The sequence below is a fragment of the Rhamphochromis sp. 'chilingali' genome, assembly GCF_963969265.1.
Source record: "Rhamphochromis sp. 'chilingali' genome assembly, chromosome: 11".
Classification (NCBI taxonomy): Eukaryota; Metazoa; Chordata; class Actinopteri; order Cichliformes; family Cichlidae; genus Rhamphochromis; species Rhamphochromis sp. 'chilingali'.
Genome location: NC_137938.1, coordinates 30806022 through 30827627, shown reverse-complemented (window position 1 = coordinate 30827627; position 21606 = coordinate 30806022). Strand labels below are relative to the sequence as shown.

Sequence of the window (21606 nt, the reverse complement as noted above, 5' to 3'; positions counted from 1 at the left end):
TGGTCATGCAACACAGAGCACCTGTATAAAAAAGCCCAAAGCCGACTGTACTTCCTCAGGAGGCTGAGGTCTTTTAACATCTGCAGGAAGCTCCTGAGGATGTTTTACCAGTCGGTGGTTGCTGGAGTACTTTTCTATGCTGTGGTGTGCTGGGGGAGCAGCACAGCAAAGAAGGACTCATGCAGGCTGGAGAAACTGATCAGGAAGGCTGGCTCTGTGGTCGGCATGAAGCTGGACACTCTGGTGACAGTGGCAGAGAAAAGGACATTAAAGAAACTGCTGGACATTATGGACAATGCTGGGCATCCTCTGCACACGGCCATAAACAATCAGAAGAGTCTGTTCAGTGACAGGTTGCTTCTCCCCAAGACAAGAACTAACAGACTTAAAAACTCCTTTGTCCCACACGCCATCAAACTGTTTAACTCCTCTCTGGAGGGGAGAGGGAGGGGAAACAGGAGGACAAATACAATACCTTGTGCAATACTTTTTGTAAATAGTCAACAGTGCAATAGACTCAATACTTGAAATGTGCAATTCACTTGTATTTTTATTTTTTATTCCTATTTATTCTATTTATCCCCTTTGTATATTTTATTTATATTTGTCTCTGTATTTATATATGTGTGTGTGTGTGTATATATATATATATATATATATCAATTCTGTAACTGTAACTTCGGTCGTTGCTGTGCTTTTTTGGAAGTCGAATTTCCCAGAGGAACCCACCCGAGGGATTAATAAAGTTCTATCTTATCTCTCTTATCTTACTTCAGTTAGGAGACTGATTATTCTTCAACAATGGGCTACACTTGAAAAAAATTTAGATCAGCTGAAATGCTGAAATTCAACTTATTTAGCAGTGAAAGAAAAAATTCTGCACAATTATCTTTTTCCATTCACAGATATTTTAAAACATTTATTGAAAGCTGCTTCAAGGCTCATAAAAAAGTACTGCACATGAGATTTTTTCATGTGTAAAAGATCATGCAGATTCAGAAACATGGCTTAGAATTGTATGTTTTGCTAGATGGAAGCAAAAAGCAAATGCTCAACTTTGTAGAACAATCTTTAGCTTGGAAAAGTTCATGTTCAGATTTTAGCTGAATTATGAACGTATGCATCAAAGCTGTAACGTTGGCTGGGGGTGCCGCTGAGGATTAGTTTACACCTGACTCATATCTATTTTTTTTTTTCTACAGATGGGTATGTGAATTCCCACTGGAACATTTTGCATGAAATTGCCCCAATAATTGATCTACAGGCCTACAATTAATTCAACAGCGATGTTAAAAACCCCCCAAAAAATTAATGGCACGACAAGCTTAAATTAGTTTACTTTTAGAGTCAGCGACAATACAGAAATACTCATTACAATATGCTAAATCTGTATCAGGAGCTGGTTTAAATGTTAAAATCAATAAATATTTGCATAAATGTAAAGAAGTGCTTTGATGTGTCTAATAGCTGATCATCTGAATTAACCATAAACTGATAAAGTCCCATTTGCTTACTGCACATGCATGTTTTATTTAACAGTTTCTAATCTGAATGATCAGAAAATGCTTTGCAATGGGAGTTGAGGCACAAGGGTTTCTTAATATTTAAAACTACACATCATAGAGACGTCTGTGAAATCACGTTTTCTCCAATCAGTTTGGTATGATGGACTAATAATAGTGACGCTAAATGCACGACTACAATACTCATTAGACTTAACAAAGAAAAACAGATGGAGAAGCAGTGTACTGGAGAGCAACTGCCCCAAAATCTGATGCAAAATCAGAATCAAAATATCATCTCTAACTTTGGGGTCAGTGTTAGCAAAACAAAAAGATAAATCTTAAGCGGATAGTTTATACTAGCATCCCTGGAGTAATAGTTTTAAGTGAGTTTTCTTGTTCCTTGAAATTTAATTTCCAAAACAAGCCGATGATGAATGTAATTCTTGCATTGCACTATGCACTACAGCTGTTGCTTAACATAAATCTGATTAGCGATTCAGGATTCTTTGATTTCTGGCAGCGAATCTTTCTTCTTCTTACATCTTCTTGCTAAAATGGGTCACAGTGTTAATGAAAAGTCAACTCTTTCTGTGTTATCTTTGATGTGACAAACACTCTTCCATAAAAAGAAATAAACAAATAAATCAAAGCATTCCAACATGCCAGTCCTGTTCTTTTTCATGCGTCTTTGTCTTTGTAAGAAATGTGGTATTTGAGATGTTGTCATGTTTCCAGCCGGGGCCCACACTCTGAACGCTGTTTATTTTGCAGAGCTTATGGCAGCATCTCTGAATCAACATGTAGGAGGGTGACGGGCTGCATGTACTCCAAAATTCATTTGATTTCCTTTCAGAAGCTGCACTGTTCATTAGCTGAAGCAACACAGAGAAAGCATCTAAAAACCACTTATTTCATAGTCTGTTCCATATCAAACACTAAATGTCATTGAGAGAACAACTGAATCCTGCTTTACTGTGTCAACTGCTCTCACTGAGAACATCAGATAAACAAGAAAAAAAAAAAAGGGGGGGGGGGGGGGAGAAGGTGAAATGTAAATGCTCACTACAGCTTCGGTTCGATAGGAGCATCAGAATGTCATCACGCTGACTGGTTTGACAAAGTGATTAAGAAATCATTTTCTGCGGGGAAATCGCTTGATCGCAGTCAATGATTAATTTGGGATTGTGACATTATGATCATGTATTACCACAGAGTTCATCACCTTATTGATAAACTGTTCAACACCTGACACAAACACTGGCTGCTCGAGCAGAAACAGCTACAACCCATTCCTCCTTTATGTCCAATTGTGTACTGATGAATAACAAGTCATCATACTTCACCGACCCCCTGCAGGCACTGCTTCCTCTTCTTTATCGAAATGCAACCTGCTAAGATTGATGAGAAGAAAACTGAGGATGATTTTCCAAACCCTACGGCCACCTCGCTTTTACACTGCTCGGGTCTTATTCAGTCAGGCACCTTGTTTCTCTCCCTACGCCTGTCTCCATCTTGTTTTTCTTCTCTCTCTGTTTTTGAAGGTGGGCACGTCAAATCCATTACTCAATCTGCTCAATGGAGCGAAGCCCATTTACCAGTTGACTCATTTTAGATGGATCATTTACCCTTTCATCCTCTCTGACAATGCCACTGATGTAACCAGAGGGACCGAGTCTGTTTTTTGGGGAAATATCATACTTTTTTTTTTCTTGCCTTTTTTCACTGTAGGAAGGGGAGGTGTCAGAGAAACCCCCCGACACATATGAGCCTCATAAAACACAATGCTATTATACTGTTCTGTTGTGGCACTCTTGAGAGAGCTGCAACTATGTTGTTCATGCTACATGGGACATATGAAAAACGGAAAGGATCCCTGTGGGAATTTCTTATTGCCTGAGCTAAAGTATTCTGTCACCACAATGGAATTCAGTGCTGGAAAAGTGAAAATGATCATTTCTTTCTTAGATCTGAGCAGGACAGATGAGAGCTATACAGAGAAATCAGCTCAGTGAAAGCCTGCATCTACTGGCTATATATGGGTCATTTAACACTCCCGACTGGATCGTGAAGTTTAGCTCAGAAATTAAACAAATATGTGTGTGGTTGTTAATTTTGTCTTTAGCCTTCAGTGTAACCATTTAGCTACAGCATAGCTAATGAGTGCATTAACAAAGTTAACAACAATGTCTGGACTGTGTGCTGCCTGTGTTTTCTGCTGCAAGTTTCTCAAGCAAGTGGAAACTGAGACCGAAGAAGATAAAGTAATGACACAAACTGTCCCACGATCACTCCAGATGGGTCAAATACAACTGCCTTGTGGTACAGTGGTGCTATCAGCAGAAGAAACCCACTCGGCGACATATCAAAGTCATCTAGTGTTGTCTGTGCAGAGATACTTACCCCATTTTAACAACTGCAAGGTCCAGCTTTATTATAAATGTACATCATAATGTATAAGCTGTGCAATTCATTTCTTATATGAACAACATAATGTCTATAGCAATGGACCACATTTGCAAACAAGCTATTTAATGTGTTCATTTTATATTACAAGTTCCTTACAATAATTATGCCAGTTTTTATGAAATTACGCTCCTGAAAAAATTAAATAAAACTCAATATTAAATCTTGATTACCTAACACTGCATGACATTTATCATATTCTTCACTACAAGGGCGTCTGGGATTTCCTTATGCATGCACATGAAACAGGGTCAATACAGGATTCATTTTCAAATACCACAGGACTGATCCACAAATCCAGCTATTTATAATTATCCAGCTACTTATATTAACTTTGTTGAAAACTTTAGTTCTTTAATTTTGGTTTCTGAAACAGGAAAGTTTAACAGGAGTTTCTTTCCATATCATGACAGTTCAGGTCATTTGTTCTAACCTGTTTGTTGCGTTCGTCAGTGATCCTCTGAATCTGGATCTTTTTCCTCCCCATGGTTCTGGTGTTGCAGTGGGAGGATCAGGGGAAAGTGACAAGATGTGAGGTCACGGATGGCTGCTGTTACTTTTCCTCCTCTTTGAATCTCTATTCGCTTTCAGTTTGCCCTCGCTGTGCACACTGACCCTGTTTGAAGGACCCAGGCAGGGAGGCTTTCACCAGCAAGATAGAAAAAAACAAAAACAAAAAAAGAGGGAGAAGGAAGAAAGGAAGAACGGGGCTCTGTGTACAGCACGCTTTTCAGATCATGGTCCTGTTTCTGGGGGCAGGTCATCCACACTCAAGCTGAACTAGGATCTTCTGCCCTCCCCTTCACCTCAGCTGGGCAGCTTCTGGAAAACAACACAAGAGACATTTATCAGGCTGAGAGAGACAGAGATTCTGAAAAGGGCAAGGAGAGCGAGGCTTTGTTTGTATATTATGACCTTATTTAGCTACTACAAACCCAACATATACAAGAGAATAAATGATGCAGCAATCCATTTGAGGCACTATCAAATCAGAAGCACATTTGGCTAAAATGAAGAGTAGGTGAGGGGGGTGGGAGTGTTTGTGGCTCTACATGCAGAGCAAGAGGCCCTCAGGGGCCCGCGAGTCGGGAGGCTGTGCTGTGTCAGCTTCATTAGAGGCATCACCGCCACATCACTGATCTGCTGGTCGCCCACGGCAACCGGCTGCCCGGCCCAGGCCGCCTGACACGCCGAATGTGAATCCCCGATCAGAGGCACATTAGAGAGTCTGCGGATTCTGCTCATTTCCCATTTTCAAAACACCGTCTTATGCATTGATCATTTCTCTACAGGAAGCTCAGTAGTGACAAGACAATATGACGATCTGCACTATGCTAAAGGGAATTATTCTCCCTTTAAATCCATGAAATATCCATATAAATAATCAATGTGGTTAAAATGCAATTTTCAGTCTTTTCAAACAGATTTTCTCACGAAAGATACCAGACACATCTGCAAACAAAATGAGTGGGCAGATCTCCAGTGACACTTCATATTTAAAAGACAGGATGGCGAATGTCATTTTCTGACCATTAATATCATTACGCCTTATTACCTAAACTGAATGCTGACCTAATTCCATGCAGAACAGCGAAAGATGACGAGTGTAAAAACGTGTGTCTAATTCACTCATACGTCTAACTAACCATGAAATAAGGGTGGTCTGGGATACGCTACGGTGCCTGATCAAAAACAGAGGATGGGTACATCACGAAGTCCATATTTTAAAAGGGCAAGTCAGAGCAAGAAAGCCCAGAGTGTTTCTGCAAATTCATGCAAACTCATGAATGAATGAGACGGCAGCAGCCCAGGAATGGCAACAGAGGCAAAGACCGTTTTAGGCCCTGTTACTACTATTTACGGTTCATCTTTAAAAATAGCACTCTATATATATATACATACAGATTGTGTGGACACACAGCACAGCCTGCACGTGCGCACACACACACACACACACACAGTGGCAGCCAAGTGGCAGAATTACAGAGCTAAATCATCTGGAAAGCAGCAAGTACACACATCAGGTCCGCAGCATTGTTTGCATTCCCTCTACCTGGGAGAGCAGCAGCAGAAGAACGCCCTCTATTTACATCCATTCTTATGAAACAAAGAACGTGAAATAGTCTGTCATGAGACTGACATTCCTTTTGTGCTGCTGTGGGAGCTGCACTGCATGCTCGTTTAGAGAGGATGCAATTGGCTTAGCTTTGGAGATGAGTTGCCTATGAATTATGCACTGATGGGAAAGAGTGGAAGGGGGCTGAAGAAAGAGTGTTATGAATGTCATAATTGCTTTGTAAAAAGGCTTGATGGAGAACTGGAGGCTGCCTGAGCCCGATTTTTTACACTAAGCATCTACAGTGAGCTGCAGGAACTGAATGTATTATACTGGCAAGATCTTTCACATATTTTGTTCCAGCCCCTTAAACAAAATTATTTTATAAAAATCCATCTCATCCGCTTTCGTTCATCCTCCTCGTCTCCATTTTCAGTATCACCAATTTAATAGGAAAACTAGCAAAGGATAATGAATTCTACCTGGATCACCTAATTAGTGTACTCCTGGAAAGAGCAGGCATTTCTTTATGTTGCACATTCATTCCTTTCATTCAGCTTCAAATGAAGGAAAGTAAAGAAGTGGTGGCGAAATATTTTAATAAAATAATAGGGTGTGCGTTCATTCTCTCTTTGTCAGCCACAGAGAGAGTAGGGGACTCACTGCAGTTGCAGTGAAGTTCAAAGGCAGCAAACTGAGGGATTTGTCTTTAGGCTGTGGGCTGATCACACATGAAAAGGCTGCTTTATCTGCCTGGGGTGGTCAAGTCTCGACCTTTTACCCTTCATGCTGCTGCAGCTCGCTTCCCATGTCTGATGTCAGGCAGAATCTCTGCTCTCACATGGGAAGCGGAGAGCCTGGAGTGTGTCTGTTACTTCACTGAGCAGACACGAGTGATAGAGAGGCTCTGGACAATGAAAAGATAAACACTGATAATTAGGAATCTACCGTGGACCCAGATTAGCACCCTGGGGAACGCCTAATGCGTTTATATGCTTTATTCCCCAAGAGGCCATTGAAAGGCTAGTCTTTAACAATTTATTATGGCTGGAGTTAGGAAAACTGAATAAAAGGAATATAGAACTTTTAAGGAAACTGCAATCATTGAAAGTACAGCTGTGCTACATTTCTATAGTTTTTAAGCACAAATATCGGCTGTTCAGGTCTGATGAAAAATTCATCATCTCTTTAGATAAATTGGGCAATTTGAAGTTGATAAAGCTCTGTGGCTTCTAATGCGAGATGTTTTCATACACTTTGTACCAAAGCAGAGACGCCCTACCACACAAGAAATCTAGAAATGAAAAAAAGTATTCGTACAAGATGTCAGTTCTTTTCTGTTCTTCTTAATTACATCAGTTTGGGGTTGTATTCAGTGTCCTTTGAAGATGCACACTACATTCTATAGTATGTACCAAAAAAACCCACCAGCCTCAAAATATCTGACAATTTAAAAAAAAAATGCAATCCATTATAATGTGCTGTTTCATAAAGACAAAAAAGGCACAATGCAGAAAAGTAAGCCAACTGAGAATCTGGTCATCAAATTAAAGAGCCTTAAGAGAGCATCATAAAGAGCATAAAAATGAAAAATACTGTTACTGTAGAAATGTGTCAGCTAAGTTCTAGAGAGGGCACATCAGGTCACAGCCTTAGGACAGTCTGTAACAAAGATTAGTCCATAAAAAGAATGGTTAGAAAATATTGCAGTGCATCACCATCCCTGACATCTACTACTGGCTGTTAAACATTTCAAAGCATCAAATCTTCTATTCCAATGATGTGGGTGGAAACCCACGAGGTACAGGGGCTATATTATGATTTTAACATTTATTCATGAGGAAAAAGTTGACAAGAATGCTCTATTCTGCAATAACTTGCTTCACTTTTATGCAGAGCCGTAGCTGGAAGCTTCATGTTGCAACTGTCTTTTACAGTCAGACAATAAAAAAATAAAAGAATCTTCCTTTGGGCAATCAGGGGTTAAATGACTTGCTAAAGGGCATGCCATCCAGATTTTCCCAGCCAGTCAAGGTTTGTGAACTACTGACCTTCCTTCTGACAACCTGCCTGGCTGCCCCCGAGGCTAACACTGCCCTCGATATTTCCAATTCAATACGACCAATGTTTCTGCTACGGGCTTAATGTGCCAGAACCTGGAGGGAAAGAGATACACTTGCATGCCACAAAATGTAGCAGGAAAAGAGGGTGTTTGGGTTAAACATGATCTCTGTCAGTATAGCATTCTGTTGGCTTTTACGATGGACGGCATGATGTAATCAGATGATGATCCATCTCTGTGTGTGCACACTAAAGTCTGACAGCTACTGTGAGATATTTGGGTCAGAAATGAGTGATAATTCAAGCAGAACAAAACCTGAAACAGGACAGTTTTAATTAAAATACACTATAAGTGCTTTATTTCAGCAGTTTTTCCCTGCTGTTATGGGTTCAGGCACGGGTTTTTTAGTGTCGCACTGCACCCTGCAATGTCAGCTAATAACTACAAATGTATGTTATATGCCATTTTCACTAGTGTGAATGAACATAGACTGCGTGGCATGTAAGAAAATGCTAATTTAGACATTGCCCCAACTTGACTCTTATATCATTGTACTGAGTTAATTTTTAAAAATGAGTTTGAGACAGAATACGCCTGGTTAAAAAGAAACATGATGATCCTAAGAAAAGTTATGACCATTGTTTTCCCCAATGATCTTTAAGCTGATGAATGTTTACTCGCTCATAATGAACAGAAAATACATTAGTCATTAAGCTTAAAACATTTTTGGGGGAAGGTTATCGGTATGCCCATATGATAAATCTCCAGTACAACACTAGCGCGTCTATATTGGTCAGGCCTGAGTATTATCTGTCTCTGTGCTTGTCTGTGTTTATGTGTGTTTTCCTGTATGTCCATTCTTTACCATCCTGGTGTGTAAAGTGGCAGTGGAGCAGCCTGGAGCAAAGAGATAACAGTCAGCGGTAGAGGGTTGGCCGTCAGGGGGAGGAGTAGTGGTGGTGGTGGTGAAGATGGTTCTCGGCTGCTGGAGCCTTGCCAAAGGACTACAGAGAAATCCATTACTTTTCCCACTCAGCACCAACATCTGCTAAAGCTGATCGCAACCAGCTCCACTGCAGACACCCACTATGTGCTGTCCATTCGAGCCCAAGCTATGATTACATCAACCTAGACTAAAATCAGTTTCTAACGCTTTATGGACAGAAAGCTGCCAATGTCATGGGAATTGTCTGAAACCTATATGTATGTGCTTATACCAATTGTAATGAGGGTCAATTTAAATACCCAGCAGACGTATAACGTTTAATGGTTATGAAAAAACTAACACAAATCCAGGAGTTAAACCAGCACAAAAATGCAAGCCGAGAACAAATTCAACACAGGAAATAAAATAAGCTGTAAAAACAGGCTGTTCTGAACTTAAGGACCAAGTAAAATGAAAAATAAAAAAAAAACCCAACAACACTGGCACAATGTTCACACAGTTGTTCAAAGAAAATTACTGAGGCAATAAACTCTCTTATTGTTGAGAAAAAGCATCCATTAAAGTTGCTAAAAAATGTCTTTTTCAGACAACAGACAGTGACCCTGAACAGAGGTACACAATCACCAGCCAGTGGCATTTAAGTGAAGAATACATAATCCAAAAAATGCCCCATGAATCACTGGCTGCTGTTTACCAATGTTGATGTAGCTGGCACTTCGGGGAGGTTCATGTGACTTCTGGCTAACAACACAAAGTGGAAAAGTATCGGGTGTTTTAAAGCCACAGTCAAGAAACACGAATTTTAAATAGCGTAAAAGATTCGATTCAAATTACACTTCGATAACTCTTACTGATGCTGGGATTGATAGTCAGTTTGTGTCAGACAGGACTGTCTGGTCAATTGATGTCAAATGTGTTTTGTTTTTTGGTCCTAAAATAAGTTTTCCCAGAAGATCTGACAGGAGGGAAATGGTAACAAATGGTGGCTGGTGATGTGCCAGCCACAATTTACTATGCATAATATGCTGACTATAAGAGAGTACCTCATAGAACTAAACTTGAAAAGAAAAAAAATCAGTAGAAAGCTAGGTATCACAAATTGCTCTCTGTAGCACAGCTTACGTGAAAAGAATCAAACCAGCAAACTTGTTGGTTTTTGCAATCACTGGCAAAAAGATACATGATCCTCTAAAGGAAGCTAAGCTAAAGTGCACTATCAGTAACAGTGACTGTTTGTCATGATATAAATATAAGAAAATTATATTGACTGCTAATGAAATATATAAAAATATCATTAAGCAGGCCCTGCTGGCAAAATATCACAGACATAGCCTAAATATCTGCACAGGAGTTCAGGGCTTCATGTTTCAAGATGTGTGCAGTTTGCCTGGATATAGCTGTTGAAGTCATGACCTCTGCACCAGGCTTGGAAAATGACTGATCTGTGGCTCACTTTGAGGTAGACATGGATCAATAATTTACCAATATTCATTTATCACTCAAGGTTCCATCAAAATAGGTCTGACAAGTTGGACAAAATACAATTTGACAAATGATCCAATCAGATGCGCTGTTCAACTGGGAATCAAATGAAATCAAATCAGCAGGTGTCTGAGGTGGTCTTGCACCTGTGGTTTAATTTGACCAAAAACAGAAAAGATGTAGCAGACCAGAAGAGTGATCAAAATGAACATGCTCTTCTGCCTCATTAAAAACAGAAGGACCAGAAATAAACTCTCCAGTGTTAGGGGCATTTAAAGGTTGAAGGTTAAATGGCAGGCTGAGCTCAAACCAGTGTTAATCGGTTGATTAATTCGTAAGCTGAAAATTAATTTGAAGACATTTCATTTTTCTTGCACAAATGAAAAGCATCCACTTGGGATTCTAACCACTTTTTTCCCCTGGTCTTTTCCAGTCCCCCCCCCTCCTGTCTTAATTGCAAACACATATAGGCACTGAGACACTGACATCTTGAAGGCATTAATGCCAAGGTTCATGCATTGCACACCAGCTTCAAGATGCATTACAATAATGAATCGGGTTTTGTAAGAGGAGGATGAAAAGTCTAATAGATTTGCTCCTCGCTGGGAAACAGATAGAACCATCAATGGGGCTGAGAGTGAAGGGTTGGGGGTTGGGAAAAGGTTGGCGTGTAACTGGGCCACTGAAAATGTGACCCGGCGAGCCCAACCTTGAGGGTGTTCTGCCAGCACCAGCTGTGTGATATTTACAGCCTGTTGCCTCATGTTCCCGGGCAACTGTTGGACACAGCTCCCAGCACACTCAAGCTTCAGATCACCCAGCATGCATCTTTACAATATCAACAAAACCCTATGGCTGATTTTGTGGAATATCAGCAGGTGGAGTAAAGGGAGGGCATGGTGACAAATAGTGGAGGAGGAGAGGGAGATGGACGAGGAGGAGGGAGCTGCTGGCCTCGTATCTGAAGCCTGGCTTATGATTGTGATTGTGCCTGTGCTTCAGCGCTGCCAACCCTGGCAGTGGAATATGATCTCCCCTTCCCCCCTCTCCTCTTAACCAATCATGGGTGAGACTTTAGAGAGGTGGGAAAGAGTGGGTAGGGCTGATGCAGTGCAAGGGCAGCACTTCTGAGGTGGTGGTGGTTTGGGGCAAGAGATGAGATGGGATGGGAGGGGTAGTAAGAAGATCTGTGCCTCATGGCTTGTGAATCACGCCCGCACTGCTGGGTCGCTATCAATACTGCAGTCTGCCCGAGCACGTACACACACTCCCAAACACGTATACAAAAAAACAAACAACAGCACGCACAAAAAGAAAAAACACACCTACGCACTTAACACAGGGCGCCCTAACTGTCACTGATCTGCTGTTTGTGCTCATAGCCTCTGGCATGAATACAGCAAAAATATCCCGATAATACCCATAATGCACGTATATACTGTATGCGAGTGCAAACACAGATTCACAAAGATGTCTTTTGTGCTGAATTTTAGAAACCATGTGGAGTATAGGGAACTTGTTGGCAGGCCATACAATACTTTAACTGTAATTTGTTGTCGATCTGAGACCTACCCCTGTCACTGCATCACCAACATGGACAATGTGGTTTGGCCTGTTGGGTTACATCATGACCAAAAGATAAAACCTCCTAACATGCTCAGGGGCACTCCTGTTCCTGAAAGGTGTGGACTGATTAGAGGAGCCAGTGGTAAGAGTTTAAAATGATAAACTGTAACCGCGTAAGAACTGTGACAAATAGGAAAAATGTGAAACCGTTTCTTGATTAGAAATCCTTCAGATTATCTAATAAGGGCTTGAGGCATTTTTTAAATGTATTTGAAGATCTGCTGTGGCCTTGCATGTATAAGAGGTCACTACAAGTTCTAAAGTTTTCGTGCATCGATTTAAAGGTGTATTACAGTCACTTAAAGTAAATCAAATTGAGTCTTCTAGATGCTTTTTCAAGAACTGAAACCGATGTCTAAAATCTCAGCTAAACATGCCATTGATGGTTATTTTTGTTTGATCAAATAACCTTATCTAAAATGACTTAATCTTCAGATACGTAGTGCTTGGAGATACTCAAATGTGCATAATTTGCTTCTTCTTACTGTTTGTGTAATTGTAAGTTGGATATATTTGTTTTTCAGACATGATAATTTCCCCTCAGGCTGAGAACTCCTGTGATCATAAATTTCTTTATTTACTGACAGTTTTAGGACATAAAAAAAAATGACATGATAAACTGGTATGATAATGACTAAATAAACAACTAATCAATCAACGCTGTGCCATTACATTGAACTAGCTCTTACATACAGTGTTTTGTTTTGTTTTTTTGGATCACAGCAAATTAAACAGCTGCAATTTGATTTATAAATGAGAGTTATTCTGGCAGCGGCAGTATTTAATGAATTTATTATTCATTCAAGTACTACCCATTACGTTGGGCTTTGTTTGTCTTTGAGATCAGATCATTTATAATCTATAATCTGCCTCATTAGGGCAAATAGTTTTGAAATGCAACTCTTGAGATGTCTGGTGGAATCCAGGTTTCCTCCCTGAAAGCTTTTCCCATCGTTTCAAATGTGCTGCGGCACAATAACAAAAGGTATGTGACAAAGAAGAATGCCCGCCAGACAAAACACTAATGACATCAATGTGACACTCGAGGACGAAGGGCGTGCATGCCCGAGTCAGCGTGCGTACGATAGTTTGACATCACTAGTCGAACATGTTTTCATCAATGGGACCTTATGCAAGAGCCAGACAGGTAAGATCAAGACAACCGGCTGGCTCTAACACATAGTGCTTTAACGCAAGTGCTGTCAGGTTTATTTTCATGAATGCAGGTGAGTGGGAGGAGGAATTCTGTTTTTTTTTTTTTTTTTCCAGCACGAAAATACCTACCTATTTTTATCATCCACCACAAACGTTATGTTTATTTATCTGTCATTAACTGTGTAATGTGGGCACCGCAAGTATGCTAAAGGTACTCAGTAATAATAAACACTCCACGGAGTGTGGCACACACACACACAAACACCACTGTTCTAAGAAGTAACTGTAGTCCTTTCAACAATTTCACTCTCCCTATAGAAAACATTTTTGGTAACAGATATACACAGACTCAGTCATGATTGCGTGTGTGTGTGTGTGTGTGTGTGTGTGTGTGTGTGTGTGTGTGTGTGTGTGTGTGTGTGTGTGTGTGTGTGTGTGTGTGTGTGTGTGTGTGTGTGTGGTCATTAGAAAGCACAAGCTCCTTCAGCTCAGAGAGGCATCTTTCAATCTAGTCACAGGAGATCGAGCCAGGTCGGCTTTGTTGTCAAGAAACCTTTCAAAACAAGTGCGGAGCAGCTGCTTGGAGACCTGCAAGTCCATCCACTCTTGTTCTGACTGGTTTAAAAAGCAGAAGGCACCAATCCAACTCAATAAAACTTGTAGAAATGAGAAAAAACATCACAACCATGTTGAGAAAGGAAAACTTATTTCCTGTCATCATCCCAAAATTAAATGATGATCACTATGGAGCAACCAACAACAGTGCAGCGCACGATCCATGTAATAATCTCCCATCTGTAGAACAAGACCCTTCAAATTCCTGATGTAATTCTTTTTCTACAAACAACACAAAGGCAGACAAATCAATTTAAGCCTGGAAATCAAAATAAGCCTATTATTTCTAGGATAAAACAACCTCCTGCTATTAACCTTGTGTTTTTCCTTTTCTTTTTTGGGAAAAAGCACAGTAAAAACAGGGTAATCGCAAAGGTTAAAGAACCCCAGCAGCTGTATTCAATGCGATATATCTCACCATACGTAAAGTACAGAACATAGTTTTAACAGGTGTCAAGGGCACAAGCGTCATGGCACTCAACTCACCATTAATGGTCATGCAAGCCTTCAATTCAAGGAAGAAAAAGAGCAGGTGTGACGTTATGAGCTTCACAACAACACAAGCTTTCGACCATAAATCACTACAACAGACCCTCCCTCCACTCTTGAGCCTCTCTCAGCACATTGGGGACTTGGGTAGATGTCAGTTCAGCAGCTGACAAAGGACAGCCGGCCACACAGCAAGTCACCTCGCACTCTTCCATATCTACCTCGTAAAGACCTACTGATTGCTTCCTGGACTGATTAGAGACCCGAGAAATCTCTGAATGTTCATGAAAAACATCTTTTTTCAGAACTTCAGCTAAAACGTGACTTTTAAACAGAGACGAGGTAGTGTGAAATCTTAAAAGAAAAAAAAACGACTTTCTCTCTTCATGGTTTTAAGAAACATAGCATTCATTTCACATCAAATCAATTTAATCAAACCAACTGTAACATCTCTATCGACTGCTCTTACCAGCGAAGATTTTTGGTGCCAAAAAGTTGTTTTGGAAGTTCTATGACACAGCAGAAAACAAAACACAATGTTGAGGTCAATAGTTCCAAAGTAGTCCAAGTCAAAGATTGCAGAGGTATACAAAGTCCTGAATAGAAAGACAGTCCGGCTTAGAGCAGCACATGTGCCACTCCACCCACCATCGACTGCCGAAGTGACAACTGCTGGTGGAACACCTCACTCTGGACGCCCCAAATTACCCTTCTTACTGGACCCCAAGCACCACCAAGCCCCCTCCTCTGCTGCTGCTTCTTGTCACTCTACCTCACTCCTCACAATTAAACAGTACACTCATCCCACTCTCTACCCATAAACCCCTCCCAGGTCACCCTTTGCCCTAATATGCCTTCAGCAACTGCCACCAATTCATCATAGTCTATGTTAGCAAATGAGGTGTGTGTTGGTCAGCTCTTTAAAGAATTTTTTTCCCCGCATTTCAGCACATTTAATGCAAATCCTTGCATTTCCAATTTTTTAGTAGGTCAAAATTTAACTTTATTGAATTATAACTAATTGAACAATAGATTATTTTCTAAATATAAATCTCATTCCTTGAAGTTTAAACTGATAGTTAAAATACGAAACTTGACATTATATGCCACAGCAAAAAAACAAAAACAAAAAAAAAAACAACAAAACAAAAAAAACAGTGCAGTACACTATCAAAAAAATCTGCATTTTTGTTCAGCATAAAATTATTATTATCTCATATCTGATCTGATTATTTTACTCAAACTTTCACTTTAGTGATCATCACAGCCAGATTGATCTGCTCCACTATGGTAAAATAATACAGTGAGATTTTTTTTTTCCATGTACTGCCAACAAACAATGGAAAAATATGCCCCCCCCAAAAAACATGTTGGAATGCTGAAATCGTCAGCTGACAAATGCAAAAGTTAATAACTTGTGTTTTGATAACTAAACCTAATTTTACTAAGCTTCTGACATAGTGTTTATTGTAATTCCCAGTTTATAGGCTAAACAGAATATGGCTATATGTATGTGTCCCAAATGAGTGAGGGAGTCACTAGCTGCCTAACTGAGGGTGTGAGATCCTTGTTGCACACCAGTCTATCCCTCGTGCACGTGTGTCTATACATCTTCCATTTGGATCATAAGCTGCTAGCAACAGGGTGGCAGCTGCCTACATACCTTTTGATCCTCTGGACTCTCTGAGGACCCCACCCCCCAAAAATCTGGACACATACACACACACAAAGGCAATGCAATGCAATACACACATATACTCGAATGCTCAGCTGTCGGAGAATTCAACACAGCGGTAATGTCTTGTGCCCTTCTGCCCTACCGTTCAATATGCGATTTTGAAATTCTGCTGTTAAACTTCAACAGCTACACTGCAACATCTCCACCTTCCCATCATCTCCAATGTGGACCACTGCTGACGGTTCTTATCTGATGCCATATCCAAATCCTAGAAGATCTGATCTTGGTAAGATACGGTTGTTTGACAGCAACCACTGTAAAAGGAACGCTTCGCTCTCTGTGACTTTTTTGCAACAGCGACTCTGCTTCCCAAGACATGAATCTCAGCCCGTGCCCTTTCCTGACCTTGAAATCTCCAAAGGGGGGCCGGAGGGTGTGGGAAATGGGAGGCCACTAGTCTGCTAAACAGTTGTGTCATTGAGTTTCCACACACAGTGAATACATGTATGGGTGCAGGCACGTATGTGCCAAGAACCCAACGGGTTAAACAAGGGGCAAAAATTCCAAAGGCCATATTCATCTTGCAGCAGTAACTTATATGGATAAATCTGTAAAAGGAGAGAAGAAAAAATATTTTCCCTTTGTGTATCTGGAACAGGAAATCTGCCCATGGTTAGGAAAATATACACCACTACTAAACCCAACAATCCTAATGTCAGAGTATTGAGGGCACAATTACTTCAACAACAAACACGGTTGCTCAGATGGCCTTATCTTTCTGCCCCGTTCTCCAGGTTTTTTCCCCCGCTTGCCATCCACATTTGTCATCCGTGTGCACGACTGCCTGGGGGCTCTCCGTGTTGAACACACGGTGTTGGCCCGGAGCCTAAAATGGGGATCTATGAGCCTACCTCCGCTCTCACTGACAACTGACTGCAAGCGCGGGCCAAGACTGTGTGGTGCTGGCTACATGTGGTGGGGATCCGGCACTGAGGAGAGGTGGGGGAGGCACAAACACTAAGCAAAGGATATCTATTCTCTCCTCTTTAGCAGAGCAGTAAAAGAAAGCAGCTCCTTTGCCCAGAGGCAAGTGTATTTATGTTTAAAGGAAACACAAAAGCATATAAGCTTCAGCTCTTGCAATGATAAACATCCATCCATGTAACTGCAAATCCTTGGAACAGCTGCAGAGAAGGCAAAAAGATTTGTTTTTGCGTATTGTTCAATGTGAAAGGTGTGCCACCTGAGTGATGTGCCATGACAAAGAAAAACTCACGAGGTTTTGTTGAAGACAAGCTTATTTGGTACTTTGTCTTTGTACCAAATGACTAATAGGTTTGTGAATAAGCATGATATGCTTTCAAGGGTCTGACAGTGAATACCCTGATTATGTAAATCTGCCTCCCTCCCGAGGATGGGGTAAATTAAAAAAAAATGACAAAGCTTTTCTTTGGTGTGGCACTAGTGTGAGCCATTTTCTCGCATGTGACCTACATTATTAAGGAATTTTCCACATTTTCACATCCTTACGACAAATCTCACAGCATAATAAAGCTCAGAAGATGAACATTTCCAACAGAACGTACTCATCCAAACAATGAGGCTGTCTAATTACTCCACATTATCTGTGCCAGCATCCAGAGCCAATCTTCGTTTTACTTACATTTCATGTTAGAAATCTAGTGATTTCAAACCAGCAGGTTTTCAGATGCCCTAAAGCATCTTGAGTGGATCAAACCAATTTCAATTCAATTTTCACCATTTATTTTCACGTATGTCTATTCAGAAAATATAAGATAAGCACATTGAATTTGCTTTCATTTCTTTGCATCTGATTTTAGCCATTAAGGTAGGGATGTGATGCAAATGAAGAAGTACAAAACAATGAGGCAAAACCATTAACTCTTCTAAATCCTTTTATGTCATAATAAACTGGTTAATTGTTGAGATCATAATGACAAAAACAGTTGAAATCTGTTGTTAGAATTCCCGCAGCCATTGACGTCTCTTTTTGTGGGACCAATAAAGATGTGCAGTTTAACAATGTAAATCAATATATCAGTCAAGAAGTTACGAAAAAGATAAATGATTTGTAAAGCAAGTAATTGTTTGCCACTTAATAAATCAATAGATCCAGTTTGGCACTCTAGTATTTAGAGTTCTACTTTAATTCAAAACTGCCTTCAAAATGAGCAAGTTCCAACTGAAACACATTAGATTAGCAAAAATTTTAAAAATGTAATTAATTAAATGAAGCTGGAGGAGTTCTGTACAGAATCCAGACGGATATGATCACTGTTCCAGTTTGTTGTGGCTGAGCTCAAAGGGAATGCTTTTCATTTACTGATCAGTCTGCCTTCCTTCCTTTTCTCACATGCGGCCACGTAGATCACAGATACAGAAGTTGCAGAAATGAGCTTGCTCCGATAGGGCCCTGAGCTCACCCTTAAGGGGCGTCCACACAGGAAGTAATTCGTTCGTCATGCATTGCTTTGTTGCTGACAGCTGGCAACCGTGTTTGCCAGACATTCCAGACTCCAGTCGCCTAGGTAACCCTCTAATACATTTAAAACTTTGCTATATGTCAATCAATGGTATCCTGCACTCTCACTAGCAGTCGCTTCAATCTCTTGCTTTCAAGTCATAAAAAAGTTTAACTCGGGACCTGCACACTTTGCGTCGCCAGCAATTGCTTTCCATGGTCTCTGCTAGCTGCGAAATTAAAGTCATCACTTCCTCTGTGGACATCTTCAGAGATAAGCCATGGAGCTTCTCTGCATCAGAAGGATCTATTTGAGGTAGTTTGGGCACTACCAAAGTAGAGTCAATGTCCAGTCTACAACCAACCACAACACCATAAATTCACTGGCTCTGGTGTCAGAATTGGCATCGTCAGTGGTTTTGGTAAGGGCGTGTGTAAAAAATTCTGCAACGACTCAACGATGTAGCCCACAGATTGTATCTGCCAATATTTTTCCATGTAAATTATCCCATCTTTTGCTTTACTCTTCTGAAAATACACCAGAGCAGGAGTGACTGTACACCAGCACTGTCAACATGTCAGGGGAAAGTAGGGAGAAGCGGCCACCCACTGAGGTTTTTCAGGCATATCCATGGTTGGATAAGCTTATAACATTTTCAAAGAAATAAATCTAAACTACACACAGAATGTGAGCTACTTAAAAATAGCACGAGACTGCACTGGAACACCTTTAGGGACTGCTGTATGTCACAGTACCGACCAGTATTGTATTTGTCTTTATCTAATCTAGCCCTTGCTCACTCAATCTGGGGAAATTTGGTATCTCCTAGCCCCTGGAGCTGTCGCAGCTATAGGTTAGAAGTCAAGAGCAGCAAGACAAGCCCCAACAGACGCAGCAACCTGTTCCCTTCAACTGTCTGCCTCACTCAGCTGGCTCCACAAAGGCTGCAACCCCCCCACCCCATAAAAGCCTCTTGTTGCAGCTCCAAGCGCACCGCTTTTCTAGGCTGTCACTGCCCAACACAGGAACAGTTTTAGGGACAGATTATTAACATCAAACTCCCCTTTGAATCTGTCTTTAATATAACACGAAGCACTAAATTAAGCAGCGCTCTGATTTCTGCTTATTTTATGGAGTAATCAATGAAGTACCATTGCCTTCGTAAGGGAAATCAATCCCTGTTGACTAACAACATGCCTTCCTGTGTACAGTATACATTTTAATATGTAAAGTGTAGTAGTAAGCTTTTTCCATGTCCCTGCCAAGCGATTTAAAGTAAAATTACAGCTGGCTCAGTTATTCTAATTAATGACCTGTGCGTGAAACTTTATCATATTTTAATCTATCAAGTAAATTAAAGCCATAAATCACTCAACACCTGTGACTCCCACACCAGCATGACATAGTGCATTGTGCAGGACAACAGACATTCAGCTTACGCCCTGAAGGAAAAAAAAAACCAAAAAAAAAAAAAAAACCCACACAACAAGAGCAGACATCTGGAATCAAAAGATCACCTATGTTAATTTCAAAGAGCTGTTGAGATCGAGAGGTCTGGAGGAGGAAAATTATCTCCTAAATGGTCATTCTACATAACAAGAGACCTTTATTACCACAGATTTCAAAGCTCACTTGCTCTGACCTCCTGTAATCTATACGATTGGTTGTTAGTGATGTTGGTGACTTGGGAGCTTATTATATGTCTGTACTTACTATAAATTATTATTTGGAAGCCCATCAGCTGAGTGAATAGAAGGAAAAAAAAATCAGAACACATGGAGGCGTGGGGTGTGGTGTGGGCTGGTTCTTCTGTGACTCTCTCAGCCTGTGGATAATCTCACAACTTCATACACCGCTTTGCTCTGCAGCTGCTAATGGCAGTCTTTGTTCTGCTTTGAGCTGCAGTGAGCACATAAACCAGCCCCCACCTGCTGCAGGTTCTGGTTAGAGGAGCCCTCCAGATCTCCAGAGCAGAGCTGCAGTCCATGCTTTGGACTTGGTGTAACCACAAAACAAGATCCTCTTTGGAGAAGCAAGTAAAGCATGCCTGTGGTAAACACTACATGTTGCCATATAATTACCTGTAATTGTACTACTGAAATGTTTGAAGTGTTACAAAGCCTTTTGCCAAACACAGAGAGGATTATTTCATGCCACCTGGACTGACAATAAGCTCAAACTGGCTGATATAGTGGCCCAGCCCTCCATACCAATAGCAGGAGGAATAATAAAAATGAACCAATCTGAATTTACTGGGCCAAATGTAAACAATGTCTTCTTACATCAGGATAAGCAGAGATATCACTATTTTATTTTCACATTACTATAAGTGTTTCAGGAGCATTCAAATCAGCTTAGATCTCGAAGGTTACTGCTCCTAGAAACTACTAAAACCGTTTCTTCAGCTGTGGTTTGTCGGTTCATTTGCTACTGATTGGTTAGGGGAAAACGAAACAAAATAAGCCCCCTTGCACAAAGAATCTATCAACACGCAACTACTGCCAAACAGAAAGAATAAAGGAAAACAGAAAAGCAGTTCAAGATGAACATTAAATGTGATTTAATTTACCATATTTTTTAAATGATACATGCAGCTATTCTATCAAGCACAAAGATGAAAGAGTGGAAGTTAGCTGACGTGGTCAAAATTACTTCTCGACACTAAAAGATCAGTGTCAGAGCCAACAGCTGAAACCAAAGCGCTATCAAAGTTTCCACAATGTCAAACTGAAACACAGTCTGCTTAGCTCTAGGACCACGCTGTCAGGTCATGAGTCACACCTTTGAAAGTTGCTACCACATTCTTCTTACTGTCTAACAAATAAAAGTTTAGATAGCACTAAATATTGAAAATTACTTTCCTAACATTTAAACTTGAAGTTTTTTGATCATGACTGATTCTTTTGGACTCATTTTTGTACAGTAAGATCTTAATTATATTTAAAGTTTTAGGGTTTGGTTCAATTGCAAAAAAACAAACAAAACAAAGACATCTGTCATGTAAGGAATCAAACTTGCTGCTCATAAAGAGACAAAATAGAGACAT

General features: G+C 40.5%; 1 protein-coding gene across 17 annotated transcripts in view; it reads right to left on the bottom strand.

The window, feature by feature from the left end:
• The window catches only part of mef2d (myocyte enhancer factor 2d), a 103195-nt gene that overhangs the window by 59146 nt on the left and 22443 nt on the right, over positions 1-21606 (bottom strand). For 12 of the 17 annotated variants that reach the window (XM_080896939.1, XM_080896955.1, XM_080896953.1 and 9 more), the window contains exons 1-2: positions 14869-15158; positions 4402-4790 (exon numbers count right to left, since the gene is read on the bottom strand). In XM_080896939.1, the coding sequence (XP_080753065.1) occupies positions 4402-4455 (54 nt within the window). In that variant the 5' untranslated portion in view covers positions 4456-4790; positions 14869-15158. Of the gene's footprint in view, positions 1-4401; positions 4791-14868; positions 15167-16219; positions 16372-21606 lie in introns of those variants that run through there. The other 5 variants (XM_080896948.1, XM_080896950.1, XM_080896952.1 and 2 more) reach the window with 5 other exon arrangements.